The following is a 26,054-nucleotide window of genomic DNA, read 5'->3' as shown; positions in this document are numbered from 1 at the left end:
AGATTCTTGACCCTCTGAGGAACCAGAGGGTCAGAGTTGTGGACCCATGGCATCAGGCTACATTCAGACATATTGCAGTGCGAAAGGACAAAAGTCATGAGATTCTGAGAAAATGTCTTTATACAGGTTTCTAGAAGGAAAGGAAAGACATGGTGGCTCTCACTAAATCATTTCTGGGAAATTCTTCACTATTACTATATACAGTGGCTTCTATAATTTTTCTGTAAAGAGAGAAATTTGGTACTCATTAAATCATTTCTGGAAATGCTTCACTATTTCAGTAGTTAGTTGTATATTATATAGCTAATATTTCTCTCTACTTTAAAATGTATTCACATCTGCTTTTTTAAAAATTTTATATTTTAAACTCCAGTGAATCCAACAATTACTGAATACACATCATGATCCCCGCACCACACTGGCCGAAGGGCTTGTGTCCCCAGCACCGGGACCCCTGGGAGCATTCTCTTGAGCTCTGTGAGACTGGCTCTTAGACTAAGCTGCACCTTACTATCAGGGGACAAGACCAATTATTTACTAAATATAGACTCTTTGCCACAGTGGACAGTTAAAAATAGAAAACACGGCCCCTTCACTTACCATCTAATATATGAACCAGGCCACAGAGGACCTGCAAACAAACCCATTATGATCAGAGCCAAGTGGGCAGGGGATTAGATTTCCTTTCAAAGGAAGTCCAAGGACAGGCAAAATCAATTGCTAGAAATGTAACTAGTTTTGCCATATGCTTGCAGGAAGAGTACACAGAAGCAACATATTCTTTTGGGGGAAACAGCACACAAAGTTTGCATGTGTGATTTTTTTTTTTTTTTTTTTTTTTTTTTGCAATGTGACTGAATCTCATATTCCACATTTCCAAATTCTACTTTCTCACACTTCCTTAATTTTACTGACACAGCCCTTCACTCACTGTGTATAAAGCACCATGCTTGGCACCAGAAATACAAAGATAAACAAGATACATTCTCTGTCCTCAAGGAACCCACTGTTCTCCACAATCTTTCTTTCCCATGACCCCTGACTAGATGTAAATTTCTTAAGAGCAGGGACTCGTGTCTTATATTCCCAGATTGCATTTCATTATTTCACAAATATTTTAAATATCTAATGTTCTAAATGTAATGCTAGGAATACAATGGTAAAAAAAAAAAAAAAAAAATGACATGGTCTCTCTCCTCTGAAGGAGCTTACAGTAGTAGAGGAAACAAAAAACAAACAGCTAGAGAGACAAGTGCCGTGACAGAAGAAAGGCACAGAACTAGGAGCACACATACAAGGGACCTCACACCCAATCCACCCCAACCAAGGCTTGGGAGGGCAAAGCTTCCTAAAGAAAGTGGCATCCAAACTGAGGCCTCAAGGATGAAGAGAAGTTAGCCAACCAAGAAGGTAGCGAAAGAGTCTTTCATACAAATGCAAGTTTGTGCAAAGGTCCAAGGTGAGAGAAGTCCTGGAACACACGAGGTACAAGGGTTCAGAACAGCAGGAACTCATCACTGGAGGTAGAATTAGTAGGGATCAGACCAAGATGGGACTTCTGGTAGCTCAGGGTTAAAGAGTTAGGACTTTATCCTGAGGGCAAGGGCCAACGGATGAAGGGTTAAACAGGATGTTGACATTACAGATAAGATGGGCAGTAGACATTTTCTTAGATGTATCAAATAATCTTTCAAAAGAGTGCTAATCTTCCTTGTGCCATAAATCATCATGTCCAACATCAGTGAAGACTACACAGGATTCTCTAACAAAAGAAGGTTCTGGGTAATACCTAGGGTAGTGTCGTCCAATAAAAATATGATGCAAGCCGCATAGGTAATTTAAAATTTTCCAGTAGCCATATTCTTAAAAAAAGTAAAATTAAGTGAAATTAAGATTAATAATGTATTTCATTTAATGGGATATTCCTAAAATATTTCAACATATTCTCAATATTAAAACTATTGAGATATTTTACATTATTATCTGCGTACTAAGTCTGCAAAATTCATTGTGCATTTTCCATCACATCTCAATCTGGACTGGCCCCATTTCAAGACCTCTACAGCCACATATGGCTAGTGGCTACCATTTGGACAGTACAGATCTAGAATGTACTTTGGGGAGCATTTCTCAGAATGCTTAAGGTCTTTCTATCATTTTTGTTTGTTTTCTAATTTATAAAAATAATGCAAATCAGTTTTTAAATTCTGTGGGGAAAAACCCCACAGAATATCTCAACTTTTAAAGGTACCCATAATCCTATACCAAAAATACCAGTTATAGTTGGACGTGTATGCTTGTAAGACATAGTCCTATGTCTAAAATATACATAGGGTAGGCTTTCTAAAAAGTAGGGTCTATGTCAAGAGCTCTTAAACCTAATATGTTGAAGAGTTGTGAATAAAATCAAACAGATTCTCTGTTTTTATAGCTTTATTACCTTTGAGACTATATTTAAACGAGTATTCCTGGAACTTTAGAGTTGTACAGGAACCTTTTATCATTTTAGGGAAACGCTGGTCTCCATGATTACCTCAGTTCTCAGACTGCCCTGCTTCTCTAATTTTTCTTTCCTGTCATCTGTCTACTCCATTCTTCCCTTTTCTAAAGGAAGGAAGGGAAGGTGAAAGGGAGGAAGAGACAGGTACCTAAGGAATATACAGCAAAACCTTGGTTTCAAGAACTTGCTGGGCGTGGCAAGTTCTTGCCCTTCCCTTCATTTGTTTCTCGGCAAATGACTCGAAGGTCGTGACTGCACTTTGAGTGACTATTTCACATCACCTTCCAGGCCTCGCCTTCAGAACTTACCCAACGATGAATGCCACCACTGCCCCACCTGCAGAGGGGTCCTGCCCCCAGAACACCCGCATAACCCAGCAAATCATCCCCGTGCTGTACTTCGTGGTCTTCGTGGCCGGGATCCTTCTCAACGGCGTGTCCGGGTGGATATTCTTCTACGTGCCCAGCTCCAAGAGTTTCATCGTCTATCTCAAAAACATTGTCGTCAGTGACTTCCTGATGAGCCTGACTTTTCCTTTTAAGATCCTGGGAGACTCGGGCCTCGGCCCCTGGCAGCTGAACGTGTTTGTGTGCAGGGTCTCGGCCGTGCTCTTCTATGTCAACATGTACGTCAGCATCGTGTTCTTCGGGCTCGTCGGCTTTGACAGATATTATAAAATCGTGAAGCCTCTCTTGACTTCGTTCATCCAGTCCGTGAACTACAGCAAGCTCCTGTCGGTGCTGGTGTGGAGCCTCACGCTGCTGCTTGCCATTCCCAACGTGATCCTGACCAACCGGAGCGTCAGGAAGGCCACACGCGTTAAATGCATGGACCTTAAGAACGAACTGGGCCTCAAGTGGCACCAAGCCTCCAACTACATCTTTGTGGCCGTCTTCTGGATTGTGTTTCTTTCCTTAGTCGTCTTCTACACTGCTATCACGAGGAAAATCTTTAAGTCCCACCTTAAGTCCAGAAAGCATTCCGTCTCGGTCAAGAAGAAATCTAGCCGTAATATATTCAGTATCATGCTCGTGTTTTTTGTCTGTTTTGTGCCTTACCACGTTGCCAGAATCCCCTACACTCGGAGCCAGACAGAGACCCACTACAGCTGCCAGTCAAAAGAAATCCTGCTCTACGTGAAAGAATTCTCTCTGCTGTTGTCAGCTGCAAACGTATGCCTGGACCCCATTATTTATTTCTCTCTGTGCCATCCATTTAGAGAAATCTTACGTAAGAAACTGCATATCCCGTTAAAAGCTCAGCGTGACTCAGAAGCTTCCAAAACCAAAAGGGGAAATGTAACACAAGAAAGCACAGATACTTTGTGAGTGCCCGCCTCCTTTCGAATACAGTCTGTGCACGCATACTGTAACCTTCAATTACATAATAAAGGAAAATGAAGAAGAAGCATGTCCACGATAGTAAGTACCATCTCTAGGCGCTGCTATTCAATGTAGTACAATAATAAAACTAAAATGTAAGTTTCCAGGCTTGTTTTTGTACCATCAAAGAAAAGATAATACATTATTTAATCTTATCCCACCAAAATAGAAGGTTTAAGTTTATAATCAATAGTCTGGTCAGCTAATACAGCACGTTAGATAGCAATAAGGAAGACAGGAAGCAATCACGACAATTCACAGGGGCATCTTCCTTCTTCTAAACACAAGAATTAAGTTGGCATATTATGCAATTCTTTTCAACAGGGTCATTAAAGACCAGCTTAAAAGCAGACACAGTCTGATAAAGGATTAGAGGCCTGTTGGTTGGAAAAAGTCAAGTCTTCTCTGATTTGAAGAAGCAGGATAAGCAGACACCCAAAAAATCACTTAAGAAATCCCCCACGGATTTATTTCATGGCATTTCAAAGGAAAGCAGATATAAACTCTGTACATTGCAGCAAAAAACGTAATCTTTCTCTGATAGCATTTTGAGGATGATATAAGATACATCTTAAATATGTTTTATATGAAGATTAGCTAAGCTGCTTAATGAGCCTAGTGTTCTGGTGCTAGAACATGTTTAAGTAAACTCTACAGAGGGAATCTAGATAGTGGCATAAGTTGCCAGAAACGTCCCCTGTTCAGTGGTATGGGGAAAAAAATCTAGGATGTCTGAGAAAAGACATATGCACACAAATACCCCCAGCTGGCAACACACTTTATTCCCTAGGAGCAGAGAAAAGCAGTTTTCTTAGAAAGCAACTGGACCTGATAACAAGAAAATCTAAAATTTACAATAATGAGTGAGAAATTACACATAAAATGAAAATTTACACATCATATTTTCTGAAAAACAAATTTCATATGTGCAGATATGGGATATGGTTGCTGGCTTGTGAGTCATCAAAGCTCGGTTCTTTCTCTGCTATTAACTGGCTGGAAGACATTTAGCCCATCTTTCAAATGCTCTTCTCAAACATTTTCATAAGTCATGTTTTCATATATATGTGTGTGTGTATATATATATATATATATATATGTACTTCAAGCCTTACCATATATGTACTAATAAAAAATAATTTTAATAGTGTCAAGTTTTTTCTTAAGTCAAGATACCAAAAAACACTACCAGATTTACTCATAGTCAAGACATGGGTGGTTTCTTTAGTACACTCAATTACAAATGCTAATAGAATACAAAGAAAGAAGGCATAGGAGTTCCCAGGAAGGAGTTGCATAGAGTGTTTTTGAAATTCTATTTGCCACTGACTTTTCAAAACAAGTATTTCATATGTTCTTAGGATCTCATCAGATCTTAGGCAAAACTGAGAAAACACATTTTAAACTGAGGAAGAGCTGAGAAGGTTTTCACACTCTGTATCCACCTTCCACCCTCATGAAAACTCTCTGCTCCCAACTCTGGGTCAAATATCCTCTCCCAAAAAGAACAAAATCACAAACCTATGACAAACGTGCCTGGCAAAACTAAGCTTGCTATAGCATTTGTTTGGCTAAACATATTTGCAAAAGAAAGTGGCTGTGTTTATTCACAGTTTCCATTGGTCAGGACAAATTAGTAAATGCTGGTGTTTTATATGTCCCCTACTGGGCCACAGGAGAAACTGAAATTATAAAAGAAGATGAGAAGCACCAAGTTTTGCCTTTGTAACCACTGTGCCACAAAGCAAATCAGAAGTATGAAAGGCAATATTTTTCAGGAAACAACATGCAATGCAAATAAGGATATCGTGAAGCAAGAGTTGAATAACAGCTACTGCATATCAGAACTTTTAAGGTAAAAGACCTGTACTTGGAAAACTGTAAGACATTGAAGACAACACACACAAATGGAAAGATGGATGCTGCTCACAAATTGGAAGAATTAATATTGTTAAAATGACCAAACTACCCAAGGTAGTCTACCAAGGGTTCAATGCAATCCCTATCGAAATACCAATGGAATTTTTCACAGAACTAGAACAAATAATTCTAAAGTTTGTATGAAAACACAAAAGACTCCAAAAAGCCAAAATAATCTTGAAAAAGAAGAGCAAAGCTGGAGGTATCACACTCCCTGATTTCAAACTGTACAGCAAAGTACAGTAATTTGATTACTACAGTAATCAAAACAGGATGGTACTGGCACAAAAACAGACACATAGATCAGTGCAATAGGATAGAGTGCCCATGCTTCCACAATCAATTAATCTACAACAAAGGAGGTAAGAATATACAGTGGAGAAAAGACAGCCTCTTTAATCAATGGTGTTGAGAAAACTGGGCAGCTATATGCAAAAGAATGAAACTGGACTACTTTCTCACACCACATATAAAAATAAACTCAAATGGATAAAACGCTTAAGACCAGAAAGCATAAAACTCCTAGAAGAAAACACAGGCAGTCAGTACAGTCTTTGACACTGGTTGTAGCAATATCTTTTTGGATGTGTCTCCTTAGGCAAGGGAAACAAAAGGAAAAATAAACAAATGGAACTACAGCAAACTAAACAGCTTTTGTAGAGCAAAGGAAACCAAAAACAAAGCAAAAAAGGCCACCTACTGAATGGGAGAAGAGATTTGCAAATGATACATCTGATAAGGTGTTAATGTCCAAAATGTACAAAGAACTCACAGAACTCAACATCAAAAAAGCAAACAACCCTACTGAAAAAATGGGTAGAAGACCTGAATAGACATTTTCCCAAAGACATACAGATGGCCAACAGACACATGAATAGATGCCCAATATCACGAATCATCAGGAAAATGCAAATCAAAACCATAATAAGATACCACCTCACACTGGTCAGAACAGTTATCACCAAAAAGAAAAGAAATAAAAGGGCTAGAGCGGATGTGGAGAAAAGGGAACCTTTATGCACTATCGGTGGTAATGTAAATTGGTAAGGCCACTATGGAAAACAGTATGGAGGTTCCTCAAAAAATTAAAAATAGAACTATCAGCAATTCTACCTGTGGGAATTTTCCCCTAAAAAATAAAAAAAAAACCACTTATTCGAAAAGATATATGCATCCCTATGTTCATTGTAGCATTATTTACAATAGTCACGACATGGAAGCAACCAAAGTGTCCATCAGTAGATGAATGGATAAAGAAGATGTGAGAGAGATACACACACACACACACATATATATACATATACACGGAAAGACAGACAGACATATATGCGGAGAACAAACTGGTAGTTGCCAGAGGGGAGGAGGACAGGGGGATCAGTGAAACAGGTGAGGGAAAGTAAGAGGTAAAACTTTCTTTCATAAAGTACATAAATCATGGGGATGTGATGTACAACATAGAGAATAAAATCAATAATATTGCAATAACTTGGTACGCTGACAGACGCTAACCAAGGCTTATCAAGGGGATCACCTTGTACTGTATAAAAGTATTGAATCACTATGTTATACACCTGAAACTAATAATATTGTAAGTCAATTACCATTCAATTAAAACAAAGAAGAAAAATGTCAGATCAATACAAACAAGTCTTTGGATTTAACTTTGGAAGATCACTTAAGACTTCAGTGAGAGGAATGTCTGTAAGGTTATAGAGTTAGAAGTCAGATCATAAGGAGTTTATTCAAATATTGAAAAGTTAGGTAAATTTTAAAAAAAGGAACTTTAATGTCCAGGGCTACAACAAAAAATAAAATAGTAGGGCAACAGCGAGAGTGGATTAATCCAGAAACATCTCTGAGGTCATCAGTACTATTTTTTTTTAATTATTTTGTGTAATAATGTGTTCTTTTCTGTAGCTAATTTATAAATAAGGTTTGTAATATATATTTGCTACAGCTAAAGTAATACAACATTTAATCACTTTATACAAGCAGTGCTATAAAATAATTCAACATTTTGAAAAGTGGTATATGGGAAAGTAAAGCTACATTTTGTTAAAGTGGTTCTTTTGGGGGGATGTCCTGTCATAAAGTGGTAATCCACATGCCCTGGAATCTTGCAGAGAATAGGCGACCAAAAGGAAGTAGCAGCTTTTACTGTTGAAGACCACACAGTTATCAGGTCACTCCTACCCCAACACACAAACCCTCACAGCGCTGTTTACCCAAAAGGAAACCCTGTGTCATTTTGGGCAGATGACCTGTTATGTTTATAATTTGTATGATATTATCTTTTGATGTCACGCTCTGTACTAATAAAGTCTTTTTTTTTTTCTTTTCCTCCATTGTCAAAGCACATAGGTAGTAGCAATAGGGTTTAAGGACAGAATAGAGAAATAATAGCACATACTTTACTAACATCATCAAATAGAAACAAAGCTTAGTTTAAGGGTGCTTTCTAGAGTCTCTAGATTAATCGTTTAGGTGATGCCAATGTATCAAGATTTTCTCATTTGTAAGTGACAAAAGAAAAAAGAAAAGAAAAGAAACCTAAAATTCGGCTTGTGCAATAAAAGAGATTTATTGGCTAATAGACCTGAATGTCCAAAGTTGTGGATATGGCTTCCATTAATGGGCTGCTGCAGGGCTGCAGCTGATGTAACCAGGGCTGGGTTTGTACTATTTCTCCAGTCACCTTCCATGGTGTTAGTTTTAACTCATAAAAGGAAGCTGTCAGCTCTCCTTTTGTGGTAGCAAAATAGAAAGGGATAAAATATACAGCAGTCTATGCTATACCAAATAATGAGGTAGCACTAAAAACACACTACGCTAATAAACTAAACTTGCCTTTCTACCTGCCAAACCAGATTCCTCTCCTCAGACTGCCCTTCCCAGGACTGAGACCACGGTCTGCTCCCTGCCAGCCCGATGTCTCAGCGATTTCACCTCTGCAGTCGTTCCCAACTACTGACTTCTTGCCTTCCGCTTTCTCCCCCAACCCAACACATCCCAAAGCCCGCAGATTCACCTGGTACTGTTGAGCTGACCGCTCCTCTCTTCACATAACCTTCCTGAGCTCTCCACCACATACTAACTAAAGCATCCAAGATGGACCAGGTGGCACCAAGATTTAGTCTCAGCCTCTTCCTCACACAGGTCCTGCACACATACTCCACGCACCCAGATTGAGTGAGGGTCCCCAAACACCCTCCCTACAGCCCAACCATGTGCATCTTCCCCAAAACCTGCCGCCACTCCCTCACTTCTCAGAAGCAGCTCTTTGCCCACCTTGGTCAGAGGACTGCACTTCCTGGATCCCCACAGGCTCTAACAGCCCAGAGTCTATCTGCATCATCGCAGGTCCTGTGTCCTCCTTATCACCCTTTCTATACTGTGACCTTCTAAAAGCAACAAACACCTTCTCTAGGATGGGAGTTAAGGAGGCAGCCTGCAGTCAAGAAATAATTATGGTTAGAATTTCTTTTAACCACTTGATCAAAAAACAAAGACTCACATGGCAAGGGCAAGGGAGAATTGCTCCAAAAGTCTTCTCCTGGAAAGTAACAACAGAGTTCATAAAATGTGTCCTGTGCTTTGAAAACATGTTACTCAAATTTCATAAGAAATAGACCATAGCACTCAAGGGGGGGCGGGGGGGGCGCGGAGAAAGAACTTCAGTGACTAAAAAGAAACAAGATATCCTTTAAGAGTTCCTTTTAAGGGACTTCCCCACTATTAATTATTTTATAACCACGGATCAAATAGCACAGTCACACCTCACAACTGAAAGGTGAGATGCATTGTATGTTGACTTGATAACACTGTACAGTCAATAAAAAGGCGGAAAACCGAAAGGACCGGCCAAGGGAACGACAGGATAGACTCGGCCAGCCCTACAACCGAGTTCACATTCCGAGAATGTACAAAACACATCGGCCTTCAACATATTTCCGAATTTTTACACGATGTTTCATTAAAAAGGGAAAACTAGGGCTTCCCTGGTGGCGCAGTGGTTGAGAGTCCGCCTGCCGATGCAGGGGACACGGGTTCGTGCCCCGGTCCGGGAAGATCCCACATGCCGCGGAGCGGCTGGGCCCGTGAGCCATGGCCGCTGAGCCTGCGCGTCCGGAGCCTGTGCTCCGCAACGGGAGAGGCCACAACAGTGAGAGGCCCGTGTACCGCAAAAGAAAAAAAAAAAAAGGGAAAACTGAAGCAGAATTCAAATAATGCAGAAACCTCCACCTCTTGAAAGCTCTGCATCTACAGCTCACTTTAAAACTACTCTGTCTAATCACGTCCATCACTGTCAGATTTGAAGCTACCAATCTCAGAGTCAGGAAAGAATGTCTTTGGACTAACTCAGGTGGGAAAGGGGATTATGTGCCTTGAAAAACTTTCAAAACAGGAACCTAAAGCACAATGGCTCCAGAGGGAAGGCTGACTCGGAGCCACAGAAGCTGCTGGAGAAATGTTCTGATCAGCATTCATTAACCAAAGAACAGCCCCCTGCCCAAAGATCATAAAAAAACACTTCAGGATGCAAACTATCTTGAGCTGTGAACATCCCAAGCTGCAAACTCCGTAAGAAAAGTGGGCACAGTGGTGGCTGTTCCACTGCCCAGTGGCACTCAAGTTCAAGTTCAAACAGCTGTAAACACTAAATATATGTTGGGGTGGGGGAGGGGGTGGGGGTGGTGATGAACTGACCTGGTGTCCTCCTTTATAACCCCAGTCTCCAACCAACACTTTCATTTGAAGAAGCATAATTAAGTGCTGGGACACTGGGGTCTAACAGTGCAGCTTTGGGCAAGGCCTCAATTTCCCCCATGCCTTAGTTTCCCCATCTGTAAAGAGAGGAATCTCCTCCATTTCATGGATTTCTTTAAAGAAAATAAATTCTCAGACCTGTGTTCCTGGCCGTGGCAGCGGCTACCTACCCCAACATTCATTTTCTCCTTCCTCATTAGTTCCGAAGGCTACCATGGTACGTTTTAAAAACAAATTTTAGGAATGTTACACATTTGGGACTTCCCTGGCGGTCCAGTGGTTAAGACTCCGCGCTTCCACTGCAGGGGGCACGGGTTCGATCCCTGGTCGGGCAATTAAGATCCCGTGTGCCGCTAGGCGCAGCCGAAGAAAAAAAAGAATGTTACACATTAAAACTGATACTTCTATCGAAATACCGTTGTTCGGTTATTTGTGTTCAATAAGAACAAAAGCATGATTTGTGTGGATAAAGGGACTGAGGACAAAAAGATTCTCTTTCTCAATTCATGGGGCAATTCAGCTTCAATTTTTAAATATACAAAATATCCATTAAATAGTATGTCATTTCTTAAATAAGTATTGCCAGGACCAAGGTAAGGGAAACACAACCTCCGCTCACTTCCGACTTGGGTTTCTGAAATACTGGGTTAGTGATGATGCACAATTTCCTAGAACGCTAAGGAAACATCCACTGAAAAACATCTGTCCTTATTAATGAAACAGAAAGAAGTGACCTATGGAAATTCAAAATGGAACTCATGTTAAAGACAAAAACAACAACGGGGACGGTAGCCGAGCACGCTTCTACTGTGAATATACCTCTGCAAAATGCCAAGGTGCCTCAAGCTCATTCTCAAAAGGAGGAACACGGTTTAGTTTCACTATTAAAAGACTGGTTTCTCACTATTCCAAAAAGGAAATGGAACATCAAGAACTAGGAGACTTTAGCTCTTTTATATTTGGCAATCCAGACACAAAAAACTGCCTATAGTAGATTTTTAAGAACAGTTGAATGTATCTGATTCTATCTATACCCCAAAGTGAAGGGGGAAGTACACATATAAATATGCCTATCTAAAAGAGAAAAAAAGAAACTTGACCAAAAACCTTTGATTCCAGTGTCCCTTCATACCAGTTTAAAACCAGTCACCGCTCAGCTGGCAGCTAAACTGCACCTCACCGAATTCTTCCCATCTCACCCTCTCCATCCCCCTGTGAGTGTAAACTCTGGTCGTAGCCGCTCACTTCACTTGACTGTCTGCAAGCATGTCTTTTCTGAAGTGGAGAGAAGTGAGTTCTATCCAATATGACGCACACAAATCTTAAAAGACAGAGCGTTTCCCAGCACTATTATGATGTAAGTTAACATTGGCTCCTAACGAAAACCAAATACAAAGTTTGAGAAAGATGTGGGTTTCTTCCTCCAATTTTTGAGTGAATATATGTAAAGTTATTCTTTTGCAAAATACAGTAATAACAATAACTACCTGAATTCGAAAGAACATCGGAGTATCAGAAACAAATGGACACTGTCATCCTAAGCGTCTTGACACATTGTTTTCAAAAGTTCCCTAGATCCTCCTTAAATTCCCTCCAGCTTGACAGTCCTCATTCAGTCTTTTGAGAGATTTTTTCCTTAGCAAAGTGAATACCAAAAGGGAGGCATTTTAGATTCTAGAGAGGTTTCTTCTGACTTTTTTCTTTATTATTTGGAAAACTAAGAATTATTGAGAGAAAAAGAGATGAAACCAAAGTACCCTCCAAGACAATGAAGCAATAGGAAAACCCAGATCCTAAGTGATCAGGCAATGGCTTTGCACTTAACAAATCACCTTTGGACCGGCACACTCACTCCCCCACAGGAAGAATGAACATTTACCCAAACAATTTAAATGTACACTGGAGCTTCCCTTTTCATAGAATCTATTAATTACTAAACACCTGTCTCAATTCATTATGCCGTTGGGGCCAAATTGACAAATGCGCACCCCAGGTTTCCTCTCATAACTGAGAAAAACAGATCCAATATCTTTTTGAATAAAAAGATTACAAACTATAAAACAGTATGCACAACATAATAACATTTTTAAGTGGGTATACACGTAGAAAAATTTTAAAACGTATGTACCAAAAACGTTAACAATGATTCTCTCTCTACATAATGACTTTCCTCTTCTCTTTCCAGATTTAACAACATAAACTTGACCATATCGTTTTTGTTTGTTAATAGACGTCTCAGCAGGATCCAAACTGCAACCATTTTTTAAATTATAACTCTGAAAGACTGATGAGTATCAGTATGTATACTAAAGAAATTTTGCTTAAACACCTCTTTAACTCACAACACCATTCAAGGCACAAAAAATTGACATTCTTTAAAATCATTATGGCGAAATACACATCTGGGGTGTTTTCAAAACAAAACATCACACCTAGGTATTATTACAACAGACGAATAAAAATCTTCCCTCTAAAAGAAGAGACGAATCTGAATTGTTTAAGAAAGCTTACACCAAATTGAAAAGGACTTGAAGAGGCTTCCATACAGTTAAGCTATGTGCAAACCACAGTTTCATCTACGTCAATATGCAGCATTTTAAAACCACATAAAAAGGAAAGGAAATTGTTAGCGCAGCCGGCAGTCCTGCAATGAGGCTGCTACTGCTGTAGCTAGCCAAACAGCTCACGCTTCTCTGCAGACTGGGAGCAAGGCGCGCTGAGGCTCAGAGAATATACCCCCAGGTATGTCTTTTTAAATACTTAATATATCCAAATGTCTTTCCATGGAAGGGAAATCTACGATTTTCAGCGCTTAAACCATGTAAGTTGAAAATGCCAGCATGTAATAAGGTTGCTGTGCAAGAAGGCACCAATTATTAAACTCCAAATGGATTCTCACCGTGAACTACGCTGTAATTTTCTTCTTCCTGATGACCTCATCCATCCCTTTCAGAAAGACAGCTTAATTCAGACAAGACTGAATACTGCTTACTTATAGGTAAGCTTAACTATTCAGTAACTCGATTTTATAACTGGATGGATAAAGGCCATTGTTGTAGGTCTTCACGACAGGGCACAACAGGTCTCTACAAACATTACGATAGGTAATTTCAAGAAAATTCCATTGTGACTTCCGTAAAAAAATATCTAATCAGTTTCTCAGCAATGGGCACTCTCAAACAAAGGAGACACTTGAAATCTTTTCTTGATTTTGCTGGAATTCATCTGGGTACCTCAGATGTCCACAGGCTAGTAACTGGTTGAAAAAATACTCATGAAGCACTTAGTTTTCAAATTCATGGTAGAAAACACAGAATGTTATTATAGTACAATTTAACCTCTCCTTGATAAGACCAAAATTTTTAAATAAAGAGATTTGTGTTTCACTGAAATCTAGATGGAGGTTCAAGGAAAGCAACGGCGAGGCACTGCCTGACTCTCAGGCATTATCGAATGAACAGTTACACTGTATTTATTTTTAAATAAATTACCCATGAGTGGCACGTATGGTCAGCTCCAGTTACATAGTATATTCATTGATCAAAACAAATTATTTTCTAATCCTTCTCTTTACCACATATTCATCTATAAAATGAGACTTTATAATTGTATGAGCAAAAGGGGCACTCAGAGAAGCACATAATATGTTAGTTCTCTTATAATGTAGCATTTGCAATACAACAGCATAGGCCAAAATCCTAGCACTTTGTAAAGGAACAGTGAGCAAAGGTGGGAGATGAGGGTCCATCTACACCAACACTAGCTTCCGACCCAGAGAACAAAAAAGACGTTTAGAACGCCCAGGTACTAAACAAATGGTTACTATTAAAAGTCAAGTCATAAGGAATTCAATAAAGCCTAGAGTAGACTTCAGACCTGAAGAGCTTCCTTCAGGCATTTAGGATAGGCAGGATTGGAGCTGGGAAGAATAAAGGCAGAGAGTCTAGGGAATGATCAACTAGGTGGGATCCTAGCCTGCTCTAACGAGCCGGGAAACCTTGACCAACACCCAAGTGCTAGACCTCAGTCTCCTCAAATCTGGGGATTGGACCAGATGCTATTAATAAAGGTTCCCTCCATCCTTAGAATCCTACGATCCCCAAATTGTATCACAACGAAAAGTACAAAGGAAGGAAGGAAGGAAGAGCTCCCAGAACCGTAGAGATCCCACCAACCTAAAGTAGAGAGTTGGGAGGAAGAGAGTGTGGATGATACGGAGGGACTAGGTCACAGGAATTTTGAAAGTAAAGGAGGTTTAGGCTTAAAAGATAGAAGCTAGGTTTGGTTTTTAAATACATGTACTGTAAAATGAAACATCAAAACACATGGAGCCTAAACATCTTTTAGTAGTATTTAGGAAAAAGAATGAATACTTTATTTCTGCTCTTTTACATGAAAATTGCTTAGACTATAGTTCCTCCCGATAGTAAGCACTTAGTAAAGGTTTGCTACTATAATAATAACAAGAAAGACAAATATCATATGATATTGCTTCTATGTGGAATCTAAAAAAAAAAAAAAAAGGTACAAATGAAACCTATTTACAAAACAGATATAGAGTCACAGATGTAGAAAACAAACTTATGGTTACCAAGGGGGAAGGGAAGAGATAGATTGGGAGATTGGGATTGACATACACACACTACCATACATAAAACAGATAACTAATAAGGACCTACTGTATAGCACAGGGCACTCTACTCAGTGCTCTGTAATGACCCGTATGGGAAGAGAATTTTAAGATTGTTACTCCAAACAATAATAAAAATCAACATCATTATTACTGTTGTTATTATTGAGATAAAGTTTCGAAGTTTAGTACAGAATGACAATATTCATGGACCCTCAAGTCCTATCTCAGGTACGGAAAGGCGAAGGACGTATACCCTTTAAATGTCACTTTAACTTAGAAAGTTTTATGTACATCTGCCTTGTCCATCCACTTGCATACTGTTTCACCCCAAGAGGTACATAATGGATCATTAAATAATTAGGAGAATTAAGATTCAGAAAGGCTTCTGAAGTTCTTGTTTGTTTTTTAAAAGGATGTTTCAGAGAATGGGCTTGTTTGGCCTTCATAGCCACTGTACTTACTATTTGCTATTTTTACAAGCTACATATCAATTTTTTCTTGCCAGAACACAAAAGCGATCTTCTGATTATTAAAACAAAGGAAGAAAGGTGTTTAAGATGCGTGAGGAGGGTGTTTATCAGGAAGTAGCACCAGGAAGAATACCTGTGGCCCAAAGAGCATGAGTTTGACTAGACCAGGTCAAAGGGAATAAACGATACCCAGTTTGTTTTAACTTGCGCTATAAATCACCCAATGTTCCAGATTTGAAGGGAACGTGACAAGATTTTGTCACCATCAGTGATGATCACAACGGTTCTAAGGGCAGGTCTTAAACTTCTAGCCCTGAGTGCTGCAAAACCCACAATGAAAGAAGAAGAAGAAGAAGAAGAAAAAAAAACAAAAAAAACCTCAAGTGTTAAAGTTAGATGTCTTCAAATATCTGTATACATAACTGAGCTTCTCTTTGAGCACGGTGTAACCAATGATCATACATCCTTGCCCTAGAAGCCTTTAAAATACGTTCTTAGTCAAACTTCTCACCAACACTGACATGGAAACATCTATACACGCACTGTTCAAGAGAAATATAAAGCAAACCACAAAGGTACTTTAAAATTACCTCACAGCTACACTTAAAAAAGCAAAAAGAAACAGGCTAAATTAATTTTAATAATATATTTAACCTAATATATCAAAAATATCATTTCAAGATGTGCTCAATATAAAAATTAAAGACATATTTTACTAATTGTTGTACTATTTGCATAAAATAGTACAATTTTACTACTTGCACTATTCTTTGTAATATCTTACACTAAATCTTTAAAACCCAGTGGGTACTTTGCACTTACAGCACACATCAATTTGTACTGGTCACATTTCAAGGGCTTAATGGTCACAGGTGGCTGCAGCCTACCAAACTGGATAGCACAGGTCTGTACCATCACAAATCTAGCGCAACAAGGCAAGACCAGAGTCTAATCCTACAACTTTTTCTGCCAAAAAAAGAAAAACGAAATGAAATTCTCATTGCGAAAATGTTCTAGTGGGTTACACAACAAAAGGCCTACATTTCAGATACAATCTTTCAGATTTTAGTACAATTTTCTGTCCTTCCTCACCTCCCCTAGGTTCCAGCCTAGGTTCCGCCAGCATGAAGAGCTCTGTCAATCTATGAGAACAGAAAGCCAGGAAGCCTCATCGAGAGGCTCTTCAGGCTCAGCCACAACCAAACCTTTTTTGTTTCCTCTCTCTATTTCTCAGAATTTCAGTTCACTTATCTCCTCTGCAAACTCACTTCCAACCCAACTGGTAACAAAAGAGCTATCAGAATGCAAAAGGGTGAAGTCAAAAATATCCTTTCTAGAAGCAACCTACGCGGGATTTCCCAAAATCATAAAATCAGACCATGGAAAACCCAGGCTTCCTCATAATCTAAGATGGTCCCACCAGTCCACACAATCTAGTAAGTTCACCAATACAATTCTAAGAGGCAGAGAGACTGTGACCGTGGTTTTGTGAATGCAATTGTGCTTGAAAAAAATAATATCCAATTTGAATTATTAACCTCCCTTCTCTCCCCTTTCTTTTCTATTTTAACAGATACTTCAGATTTTTTTTTTTTTTTTTTTTTTTTTTGGTGGGGGGACAGCGTCATCTTGAGGGAAAGTAAGGATGACCAACAGTTCTACCTTCTGCCCAGTTTACAGAGACCTGGAGCCGTTCACATATTTTTTTTATTTAGTTTTCCTTGTTGGAATTATTGGAAGTTGTTTTGCAGCCTGGGCTTTCATACAGAAAAACACAAATCACAGGTGTGTAAGCATATACTTAATTAATTTGCTTACAGCCGACTTCCTGCTTACTCTGGCATTACCAGTAAAAATCACTGTCGACTTGGGCGTGGCCCCCTGGAAGCTGAGGATATTCCACTGCCAAGTAACAGCCTGCCTCATCTACATTAATATGTACTTATCAATTATCTTCCTAGCATTTGTTAGCATTGATCGCTGTCTTCAGTTGACATACAGCTGCAAGATTTATCGAATACAAGAACCTGGATTTGCCAAAATGATATCGACTGTTGTATGGTTAATGGTCCTTCTTATAATGGTGCCAAACATGGTAATCCCCATCAAAGACATGAAGGAAAAGCCCAACGTGGGTTGCGTGGAATTCAAAAAGGAGTTTGGAAGAAACTGGCATTTGCTGACAAATTTCATATGCATAGCAATATTCTTCAATTTCTCAGCCATCATCTTAGTATCTAACTGCCTTGTCATTCGACAACTCTACAGAAACAAAGATAATGAAAATTATCCAAATGTGAAAAGAGCTCTCATCAACATACTTTTGGTGACTACAGGCTACATCATATGTTTTGTTCCTTATCACATTGTCCGAATCCCATACACCCTCAGCCAGACAGAGGTCATATCTGACTGCTCCACCAGGATTTCACTTTTCAAAGCCAAGGAGGCCACACTGCTGCTGGCTGTGTCCAACCTGTGTTTTGATCCGATCCTGTACTATCACCTCTCAAAAGCTTTCCGCTTAAAGGTCACGGAGACGTTTGCTTCACGTAAGGAGACCAAGGCTCAGAAAGAAAAATCAAGTGGTGAAAACAATGCATAAAATATGGGATTTTTCTCACGCTATCTCTTCCTGCCTTACTGGACAATTGAGTGTACAAAACTGCTGGGAAGGAGGGGAAGAAAGAGCCTCCATAAGTGAAAACACAGGCAGCTAGCAAATGTGGCTTGGTTCACTGAGAAACCCTGTCTCTAAATGCAAGCCAAGCAGTACTCTCGTGGTTGTCGATGCTCCTTAACCCAAACGTTTGTACAAAAAACTAAAACGTCTTGTTGCGCCAACATAAACCCTGCAATATCCTTGAAATCTAAATGACCTCTATGACACAGACTGAAGTATTCACCCGGTATTCATTTAAAGGCCTGGAACTGACTTCCTGATAGAAATATGCAAAATAATCTCCGTGTCAGTTTCCAGAAAGCCCTTCAGCAATACGATTTGATCGCTTTAAAAAAAAAAAAAAAAAAAAAAAAAAAAAAAGCCAGCTTATTTGTTACGTGAAACTACCTGGGCTGTGCCTGATTTTGTTTTAATCCATCACTTCAAAAATGGTAAACTTTTAGCTCACTACTCCAATTTTTAATAGCTAATTGTTTCCTACCACAATAGCTTGGAATTCACTTAAGCTTTTTTTTTTAAGCTTAATTTAAAAAGGCTTGGAAATACATGGATAGTTTTTAATGTACTATATATCCTTATATTCTACCTGTAGGCTATAAATAAAGATTTTCTACTGTCAGTAATGACAAATCCAGTGATTTCTTAGTATTATTTTGTAGCAATATGAAATAGACCCCATAACATTTTCAAGGGGGGGTTGTTAAATTATACTAACTGCTAAAACTACTGTTTTGGAACTCACATCAAAGGTATGGAAAAATAGTACCAGTCGCATGGTCTTAAGACAGACAGGCCGACACCACATAGCAAGGCCTTGTTAGAAATGCAGCACGTGCTGGGCTGATGGGTGCCAGCCAGGTCCTGAAGATGAGTCTGACCCCATGTAGGGCCGGCAGTTTAAAGAATGGGTGACTCTACTCTCAGGGTCACAACCCGTTGATCAAATTCTCTCAAATGCCAGTAATGCAGCATGGATTCAATAGTTGGTAATAAATAAAATACTTATTTAGGGAAAAGAAGGCTGAGAAGTTTAGACAAGCATACCTAAGGCTTTGTATCTTTTTTTTTTGTTTCAGTTACAAAAGTCGACATTAAAACAATTGGTAATGCATTTGCGTTAGCTACAATGATTAAGAAACGGTATTCCTCAAACAAAAACAAACACAGAGAACAGAGTGGTGGTCACCAGAGGGGAAGGACTGGGGAGGAGGATGGAACGGGTAAAGGGGATCAACTGTATGGTGACAGAGGGAAACTAAATTTTGGGGGGTGAGCACTCTGTAAGGCAGGGATCCCCAACCCCCAGGCCGAGGACTGTTACTGGTCCGCAGCCTGTCGGGAACCGCACAGCAGGAGGTGAGGGGCGGGCCGGCGAGCGAAGCTTCATCCGCCGCTCCCCAGCGCTCCCGTTACCGCCTGAGCAATTCCCCCACCCCATCCGTGGCAAAACTGTCTTCCGTGAAACCGGTCCCCGGTGCCAGAAAGGTTGGGGACCGCGGCTGTAGTGGATATAGAAGTAGACATATAACGTTGTACACGTGAAACATAGAATGTTATCAATCCGCATTACCTCAATAAAAATAAATGATCTCAAAGGATGGGGAAAGAAAAAAAAGAAAAAGAAAGAAAGAAATGCTGTTCCTGGAAGCTAACAAAACAAGTTTGATTCCAGACTCATTTTTTAGCTCTGCACTGAGAACTATTTTCTGAAGCTTGAACCCTAAAGACGACTCCTATCCACAATTTTACAATACATTCTCTGAGTTTGAAGAGAACAATAAAGGAGAAAATGCACTAAAAAGTGCCTCTTACACCTATAACAGGGTAGATACTGGACAAACTCCAGCTAGCTAGTGCTAATGATAGGAACCCCAGTCGGCATCACATATCTAACACGGACAGGGTCTAAGTGACTCACCTGTGGTACAGGCTGGGAGAATGCCTAGACACTAGAACCTGTGCTTGTTGGCAATCTAAGAACATGTTTTTACTGAAGAGCAGATCAAGACATTCATATACGACCATATATGAAACTAGTTTACTTTCCTGAATCTTTTGGTCTAGTCCCCTTTTAGCCTTCTCTCCTTGGCCTTCACTCACTAGAGCCACATTTGAGAGACAAAGGAGAGGAAAAAAAAAAACTTTTTGTTTTTTTAATCATATTCTTATATTCTCCTCACGTGCATGATTGGCTAGTCGAGTTTTCCCTTTTATTAAGGAAGAGAACCAGACTCACTACAGCATTCCTAACGTCACTGTTCTATTAATATATACTTTTATTTCCCCGTTTTTGATGGCTTATTCTAAATTTCCCGCCCAGGAAAGGAGCTTCTGGACAATTGGTGAGAGAAGGCTGTTAAAAACTTGTACCCGACAACATCAATTTTCTAGCCGTTCTTTTATGATTGCACATTACGGCTGAATTAGGTCATAACTCATCGTGAGGCTTATAGTCACATCATTCACGCTCTTTCCTCTAAGGAAGGGGACAGTCTTGAGAATGCTAAGTGCTGGGAACCACTGTGTCACCAAAGGTCACGCGAACAACAGAGGAAAGAAGCCCATGCTTGGGCAGCCCCCTGCTCTCACACCCACACACGGGCGAGGGAGACGTCCAAAGAGCTGCCCGCCCAAGAGAAGAGCACAGAACCCTCAACCAATCTGAACCACTTTCAACTTTTTGCCATATTTCCTTTCCTTCATTTCCCCTGTCCATTTTTTTAAAAAGCTTTTTATTTTGGAATAATCTAAAATTCACAGAAAAGGTATAAAGATAGTATAGAGAGTTCCCACATACTCTTCATCTAGTTTGCCCTAAAGCTAATGCCTTACATACCACGATACATTTGTCAAAACTAGGAAATTAACGCCTGTGCATTATTATTAACTCCAGACTTCAGCATGGAGTCTTTTTGACTCTATTTTAAAACAAATCACAGACATCATGATAGTTCAGCCATGAATTCTTCAGGATACATCTCTAAAATATCAGGCTACTCTTTTTGGCTGCCCTAAATAAACAGTGAAGTTATTCCATTATGTGGGAAATGAGTGATGCCTACAGGTAGCAGCTGAAAAATATTGATATATTCAGCCAGTGATGAACAAGAAAAAATTGTAGCTACTTTTGATATAGCCCCGGGCATAGAAAAATTAACAAGGGGTTCTCAATTGTAACAAGAAAAAAATATATGGGTGTAGTGATTTTGAAAGTCATTTCGGAGAGTGTTCAAAAATAACCAAAAAATTAAAAATTTAAGAAAATATTTAGCCTAGAGATCAAAACTCCTCAAAGATATCCAGGAAATAACATCATATGTACCTCACAATTACATTTTTTGTTAAAATAATAATAATAATAGTCTTCAATAAAAAAAAAAGACTCACTGAAATTACACTTAAGATAAAATTCCAGGGAAAAAGATAGTGAACCTAAGAATTAAAAAAAAAAAAAAAAATTTACAAATTTTGGCCCCATTTTCACTACAAATATCAAAAAAACTAATCTTGTTTCCCTTCAGAATAAAGCATATCACTAAACTTCCTGGCAACTATTTTCCATATGCTATCCAGTTCTTAGAGTCAACAGGTCAAAATCCAAGTCCATCTCATACACAGACTCTTCTATGAAGCCATTACCGATTTCTCAACCAGATGCTCTCCCCCTTTCCAATAGTTATTCTTTGAGAGTGGAAGAGACGCAGGAATGTCAAACGGTTCTCCTTCCAGTGGACACTTGGGTTTTTACTTAATTACTGCACTTACTTTGGTGCTTGTCATTTTATAGACATTTGTCTCCCTCCTATCTTATTCATCTTTCCTGTGCCCCAAAATTCTTACTCATCTGTATAATACCAAAAGTACCTACCACAACACAGTGCACATAGAGGCTACTCAGTAAATGAGTTTCAAATTGAAGTAGGAAAACACATTCAGACATCATTTGCAGTGACTCAGATGCTCTTGATAAAAGGACATTGACATAGAAAATTCTGTTAAATCTAGCCAGCCAGTAGTAGTATCACACCACTAACTTGGACTACGTGAGCACGTAAGCTACATGATGAGAATCAACAACAAAAGAAGTAGTGAAGGCAAAAACTCACCTGCTATCGTACGTAGTACGCAGGCAAGGAGTTGAATAATCAACGGTCAATGACCCTGCAGTGAAATAATCAGGTTGCCAACCGACAAGCTGTGACTTACCAGAGGTATGGGAAAATGGGTTGCATACTGCAGATGTCGTAGGAGGTCATAATTAGACGGAAAAATTAACTCCCTTGGTTTTTCTCTCTTCAACAGCTTCTCACCGTTAACTGGCATTCTTCTGCCCAGGGAAGGGTTAGCATTCTCACAGGACTCTCCAGGCACGGGAGAAAAAATCTAAGTCATGTAAAACAAATGTTGGAGATTGTAAATGAAAGAGAGCAAAACTAAAACACAGAACTTCAAACCCACAAGGCACTCACACCATATCCTTTCCTTATTTAACCAATGAGCAAAATAACAGACTGTGTTAATTTGCACAAGTTTCATATTCAGATCATTAGCATCATCCCCCATCCTGAAGATGAGACCATGACAACCACACACGTAAGAAACGTGCACAGCTACATTTCCTGGAGGACCAGAGATAAAATCAGACTTATAGGTAAGTGTTCTCCTCATAGGGTTACACTTCCTAGAAAAACATATACACAGAAATAATTCACTAATAAAGCTCACGAACAACAGATCTAAAGGTTTTAGTCTGTACCCCAAGCAACATGTGTTTTCATAAAGAGTTAGTTACACATCGAGATCCCTGAGGAAGAACACGTTGTAATTATACCGAGATAAAGTAGAAGAATGTATAACAAGTCCAGAGCCAGGAAAGCTGTTATTGAGAAGCTGAACACACATTCAGCAAATCAACATGGGCTGTCCTGAGGAAACGACATTCATGTATTCCTGAGATAATGATCTCTAAATGAACAAAGGAGTCACAGTCAACCAGGAGGATGGGACTGTTAGAATGTACAAAAGGAGGCAAGGCAGCCAAAACTGAGGATGAGCTGAAATGAGATAACTGCATGAGATGATTAACTGAGGGCTCGGGTGGAATGCGAGAGGGTGACATTCACGTCACAAGTACATAGTTCATTCCAATGCACAGGGCAAGGGGCAGAAGGACAGAGACAGTTGGGGCAGAGGTGGGGAGGAGTGGTTAATGGTCAATAAGAATTTGAAGGTTGAACCTACTGGAAATTCCGAACCAAAGTCAGTTTTAAAGTCACTCTTGTCTACTTCATCAAAAATATTAGTAGTTCCTGAGTCAATGCCCATATGCGCCATAATAGTCTGTTCCTAATAATTGTCAGAGAAAGAAAGTCACGTTGTAAATTCTGTAGTTCATAAAGAAGCTGTGGAGCTAAAACACGACAGTGACATTTTAAACCATCTTATGTCCCTTTTCCCCCTAGTGTCTTTTTTTCTCCATAAAAAGAAAAGGAAGTTAAGACACCCATTGCTTTACAAAGTCACATTATTTGTCCTCATGATGAAAAAGATTTAACTTCCGTGATATTTTAAGGGAAAAAGGACACAAACTTCCTGATTAAAAACAAACTGGCCATAATTTCCTTCTTGGGGGTATTCCTAGTCACGCGCTCACCAACTTGCCTTAGTAAGAAAAATCTAAGAGTATATTTAAGATAATAAGATACCTTGATGTCCAAAAATAGAAAAGAGAAAACAGAAACATAGAAAAAGCATAAACAGGTAACTTTATTTTTTACTCTTTTTAACTTCTACTGTGGACAAATTTAGAAACAAAAGTATTTACATTAAAGAAATAATTTTTAAAAATCTTAAGAGTACAAATTCACGTGTGCAATTTTAATGGCAGGTTTTTAAATTATAAGGATAGTCACTATTTTTAAAATATCGTCATAGTATATGCTTAAACTCTCTCAGAACCAATATGAGGCTTTATTTTTTAAAAACTGTCACAATCTCTCACCATTTTCTACTATTTCCCATCACCAACTTCATGTTTTTTTGCCTTGAAAATTTCCATAAGTATCTGGAACAATGTCCAAAATACAAGAAATCGGCAGAAAATTATAAAGTCATACAGTACAAAGTAATTTGTTAAAAAGAGCAATTCTGCGACATTTGAGAGAGGTTAAATTTTTAATTAATTGAAATGAAAATACGATGTGTTATGACAAAAACGTACGTATAAAAGAGTGATATAAGTAACGAATGATACATTGGAGAAAAGATGCTCCTTAGAATGAAAACAGACAGGATGTTAGGGCCAAAACAAGTCCAATTTTGAGGCTCCACATTAAAGGAAAACTGGAGATTAGAAATACGTAAAATTGGAAGAATATAATTCCAATCCAATGAAAAATGTGATAGCCTGTCAAATCTTTTCATTACTAGTTTTAGCATATCCAAAAGAAAATTCTAGGAGATATAAACTACAGTCCAAATTTTTTGTGTGTGAGTGAGGAGCAGAGATAAATGAGCTTTGAAGCAAGACGAGTACAACTGGAAACGATCGCCCTTCCACCCCCACACAATCCCTCTGACAGCGGTTCCCCAGCAGAGTCTGGTTTCCGGGGGTGGAACACCCCTCCCAGGGCCATACCTCCATCTTCACGTCATGGTCCTTTGCATAGTGCTCGTCTGCATTCTCTCCTGCTGGCGACCGGGGCCGAGTGGAGGCGCTGATGGACAGGTCTCCTCGAGAGATGAGGGTGCACATGTAGGCATCATGGGAGAAGACGTCGTGCCGGATGAACTCACAGAAGAGCAGCACCAGATTCACAAATTCCACCTTCTCACATTCACTGTTTGGATCCGCTGTGAAGAAACAAATTCAGTCAAGAATCAGTTTCCTCAACTGGATAGGGGAAAAAAACACAAAAAAACAATGACTAATTTGAACGATATTTTCACTATCTTTTATTTTTCTTTTAACAAAATAAGGGATTTATTGGAAAATTATGAGGCTCTAGCGTTTTGCACAGAACCGGCACACCAGGTTTTTTGTTTGTTTTGTTTTAAATTTTTATTGTTTTATTTTTTTTAACATCTTTATTGGAGTATAATCGCTTTACATTGTTGTGTTAGTTGCTGCTGTATAACAAAGAGAATCAGCTATACGTATATACGTACATCCCTTTGGCAGTCTGTATATCTTCTTTGGAGAAATGTCTGTTTAGGTTTCTGCCCATTTGTGGATTGGGTTGTTTGTTTCTTTGATATTGAGCTGCATGAGCTGCTTGTATATTTTGGGGATTAATCCTTTGTCAGTTGTTTCGTTTGCAAATATTTTCTCCCATTCTGAGGGCTGTCTTTTCGTCTTGTTTATGGTTTCCTTTTCTGTGGCACACCAGTGATTGTCCCACTGTAACTGAAAAATATCAATAGTATCCAGTGTTCTGAGCACCATTTCTAGATTAAAGGTAGTGGTCCCTGGCAAATGAACGATGATTTAAGTAATCATACAAACACACAAAATTTCAGGTAAGAAAAAAAAAAAAGCAGGGCTAAACTGCTTTCTTCTGCTTTTACTATTATAACTGCTCATGATTCGTGACTCATGACTGTTTGTTCTACCTAGAGTGTATCCGTGTTTTGGGGGAGAGTGGTTTGCACTTTTTCAAAGGAGACTTCACAATAGAACCATAATTCAGGTGGTACTGGA

At 39.2% G+C, this 26,054-nt stretch overlaps 3 protein-coding genes across 8 annotated transcripts in view; 2 read left to right on the top strand and 1 right to left on the bottom strand.

The window, feature by feature from the left end:
* P2RY14 (purinergic receptor P2Y14) overlaps positions 1–4,968 on the top strand; it is a 55,237-nt gene extending 50,269 nt beyond the window's left edge. For both annotated transcript variants that reach the window (XM_024769081.1, XM_024769080.1), the window contains exon 3: positions 2,789–4,968. In XM_024769081.1, the coding sequence (XP_024624849.1) occupies positions 2,815–3,828 (1,014 nt within the window). In that variant the 5' untranslated portion in view covers positions 2,789–2,814 and the 3' untranslated portion in view covers positions 3,829–4,968. The remainder of the gene's footprint in view (positions 1–2,788) is intronic.
* Positions 1–26,054, bottom strand: part of MED12L (mediator complex subunit 12L) — a 313,136-nt gene that overhangs the window by 195,777 nt on the left and 91,305 nt on the right. Inside the window, exons 14-15 of the mRNA XM_024769070.1 lie at positions 24,993–25,207; positions 22,562–22,738 (exon numbers count right to left, since the gene is read on the bottom strand). Coding sequence (XP_024624838.1) covers positions 22,562–22,738; positions 24,993–25,207 — 392 coding nt within the window. The remainder of the gene's footprint in view (positions 1–22,561; positions 22,739–24,992; positions 25,208–26,054) is intronic.
* GPR171 (G protein-coupled receptor 171) lies at positions 13,198–18,972 on the top strand. 5 transcript variants are annotated; one of them, XM_024769086.1, is made up of 3 exons: positions 13,226–13,311; positions 16,907–17,108; positions 17,246–18,972. In XM_024769086.1, exon 3 carries the CDS (start codon positions 17,318–17,320, stop codon positions 18,275–18,277), a length of 960 nt encoding a protein of 319 aa, XP_024624854.1. In that variant the 5' UTR covers positions 13,226–13,311; positions 16,907–17,108; positions 17,246–17,317; the 3' UTR covers positions 18,278–18,972. The 5 variants fall into 5 exon arrangements, with proteins under 5 accessions (XP_024624852.1, XP_024624854.1, XP_024624856.1 ...); XM_024769087.1 differs by lacking the exon at positions 13,226–13,311 and adding an exon at positions 13,470–13,567; XM_024769084.1 differs by lacking the exon at positions 16,907–17,108 and having other exon boundaries at positions 13,198–13,311.

The sequence above is a fragment of the Neophocaena asiaeorientalis genome, unplaced genomic scaffold (genome assembly GCF_003031525.2).
Source record: "Neophocaena asiaeorientalis asiaeorientalis breed wild unplaced genomic scaffold, Neophocaena_asiaeorientalis_V1.1 scaffold118, whole genome shotgun sequence".
NCBI classification, from domain to species: domain Eukaryota; kingdom Metazoa; phylum Chordata; class Mammalia; order Artiodactyla; family Phocoenidae; genus Neophocaena; species Neophocaena asiaeorientalis.
Note: the sequence above shows the minus strand (reverse complement) of the source record. Positions and strands in the feature narration are given on the sequence as shown.

What these genes read in the sequence shown, in the direction of transcription:
- GPR171 (XM_024769084.1), top strand. Translation starts at nt 17,318, where the DNA reads ATGACCAACAGTTCTACCTTCTGCCCAGTTTACAGAGACCTGGAGCCG.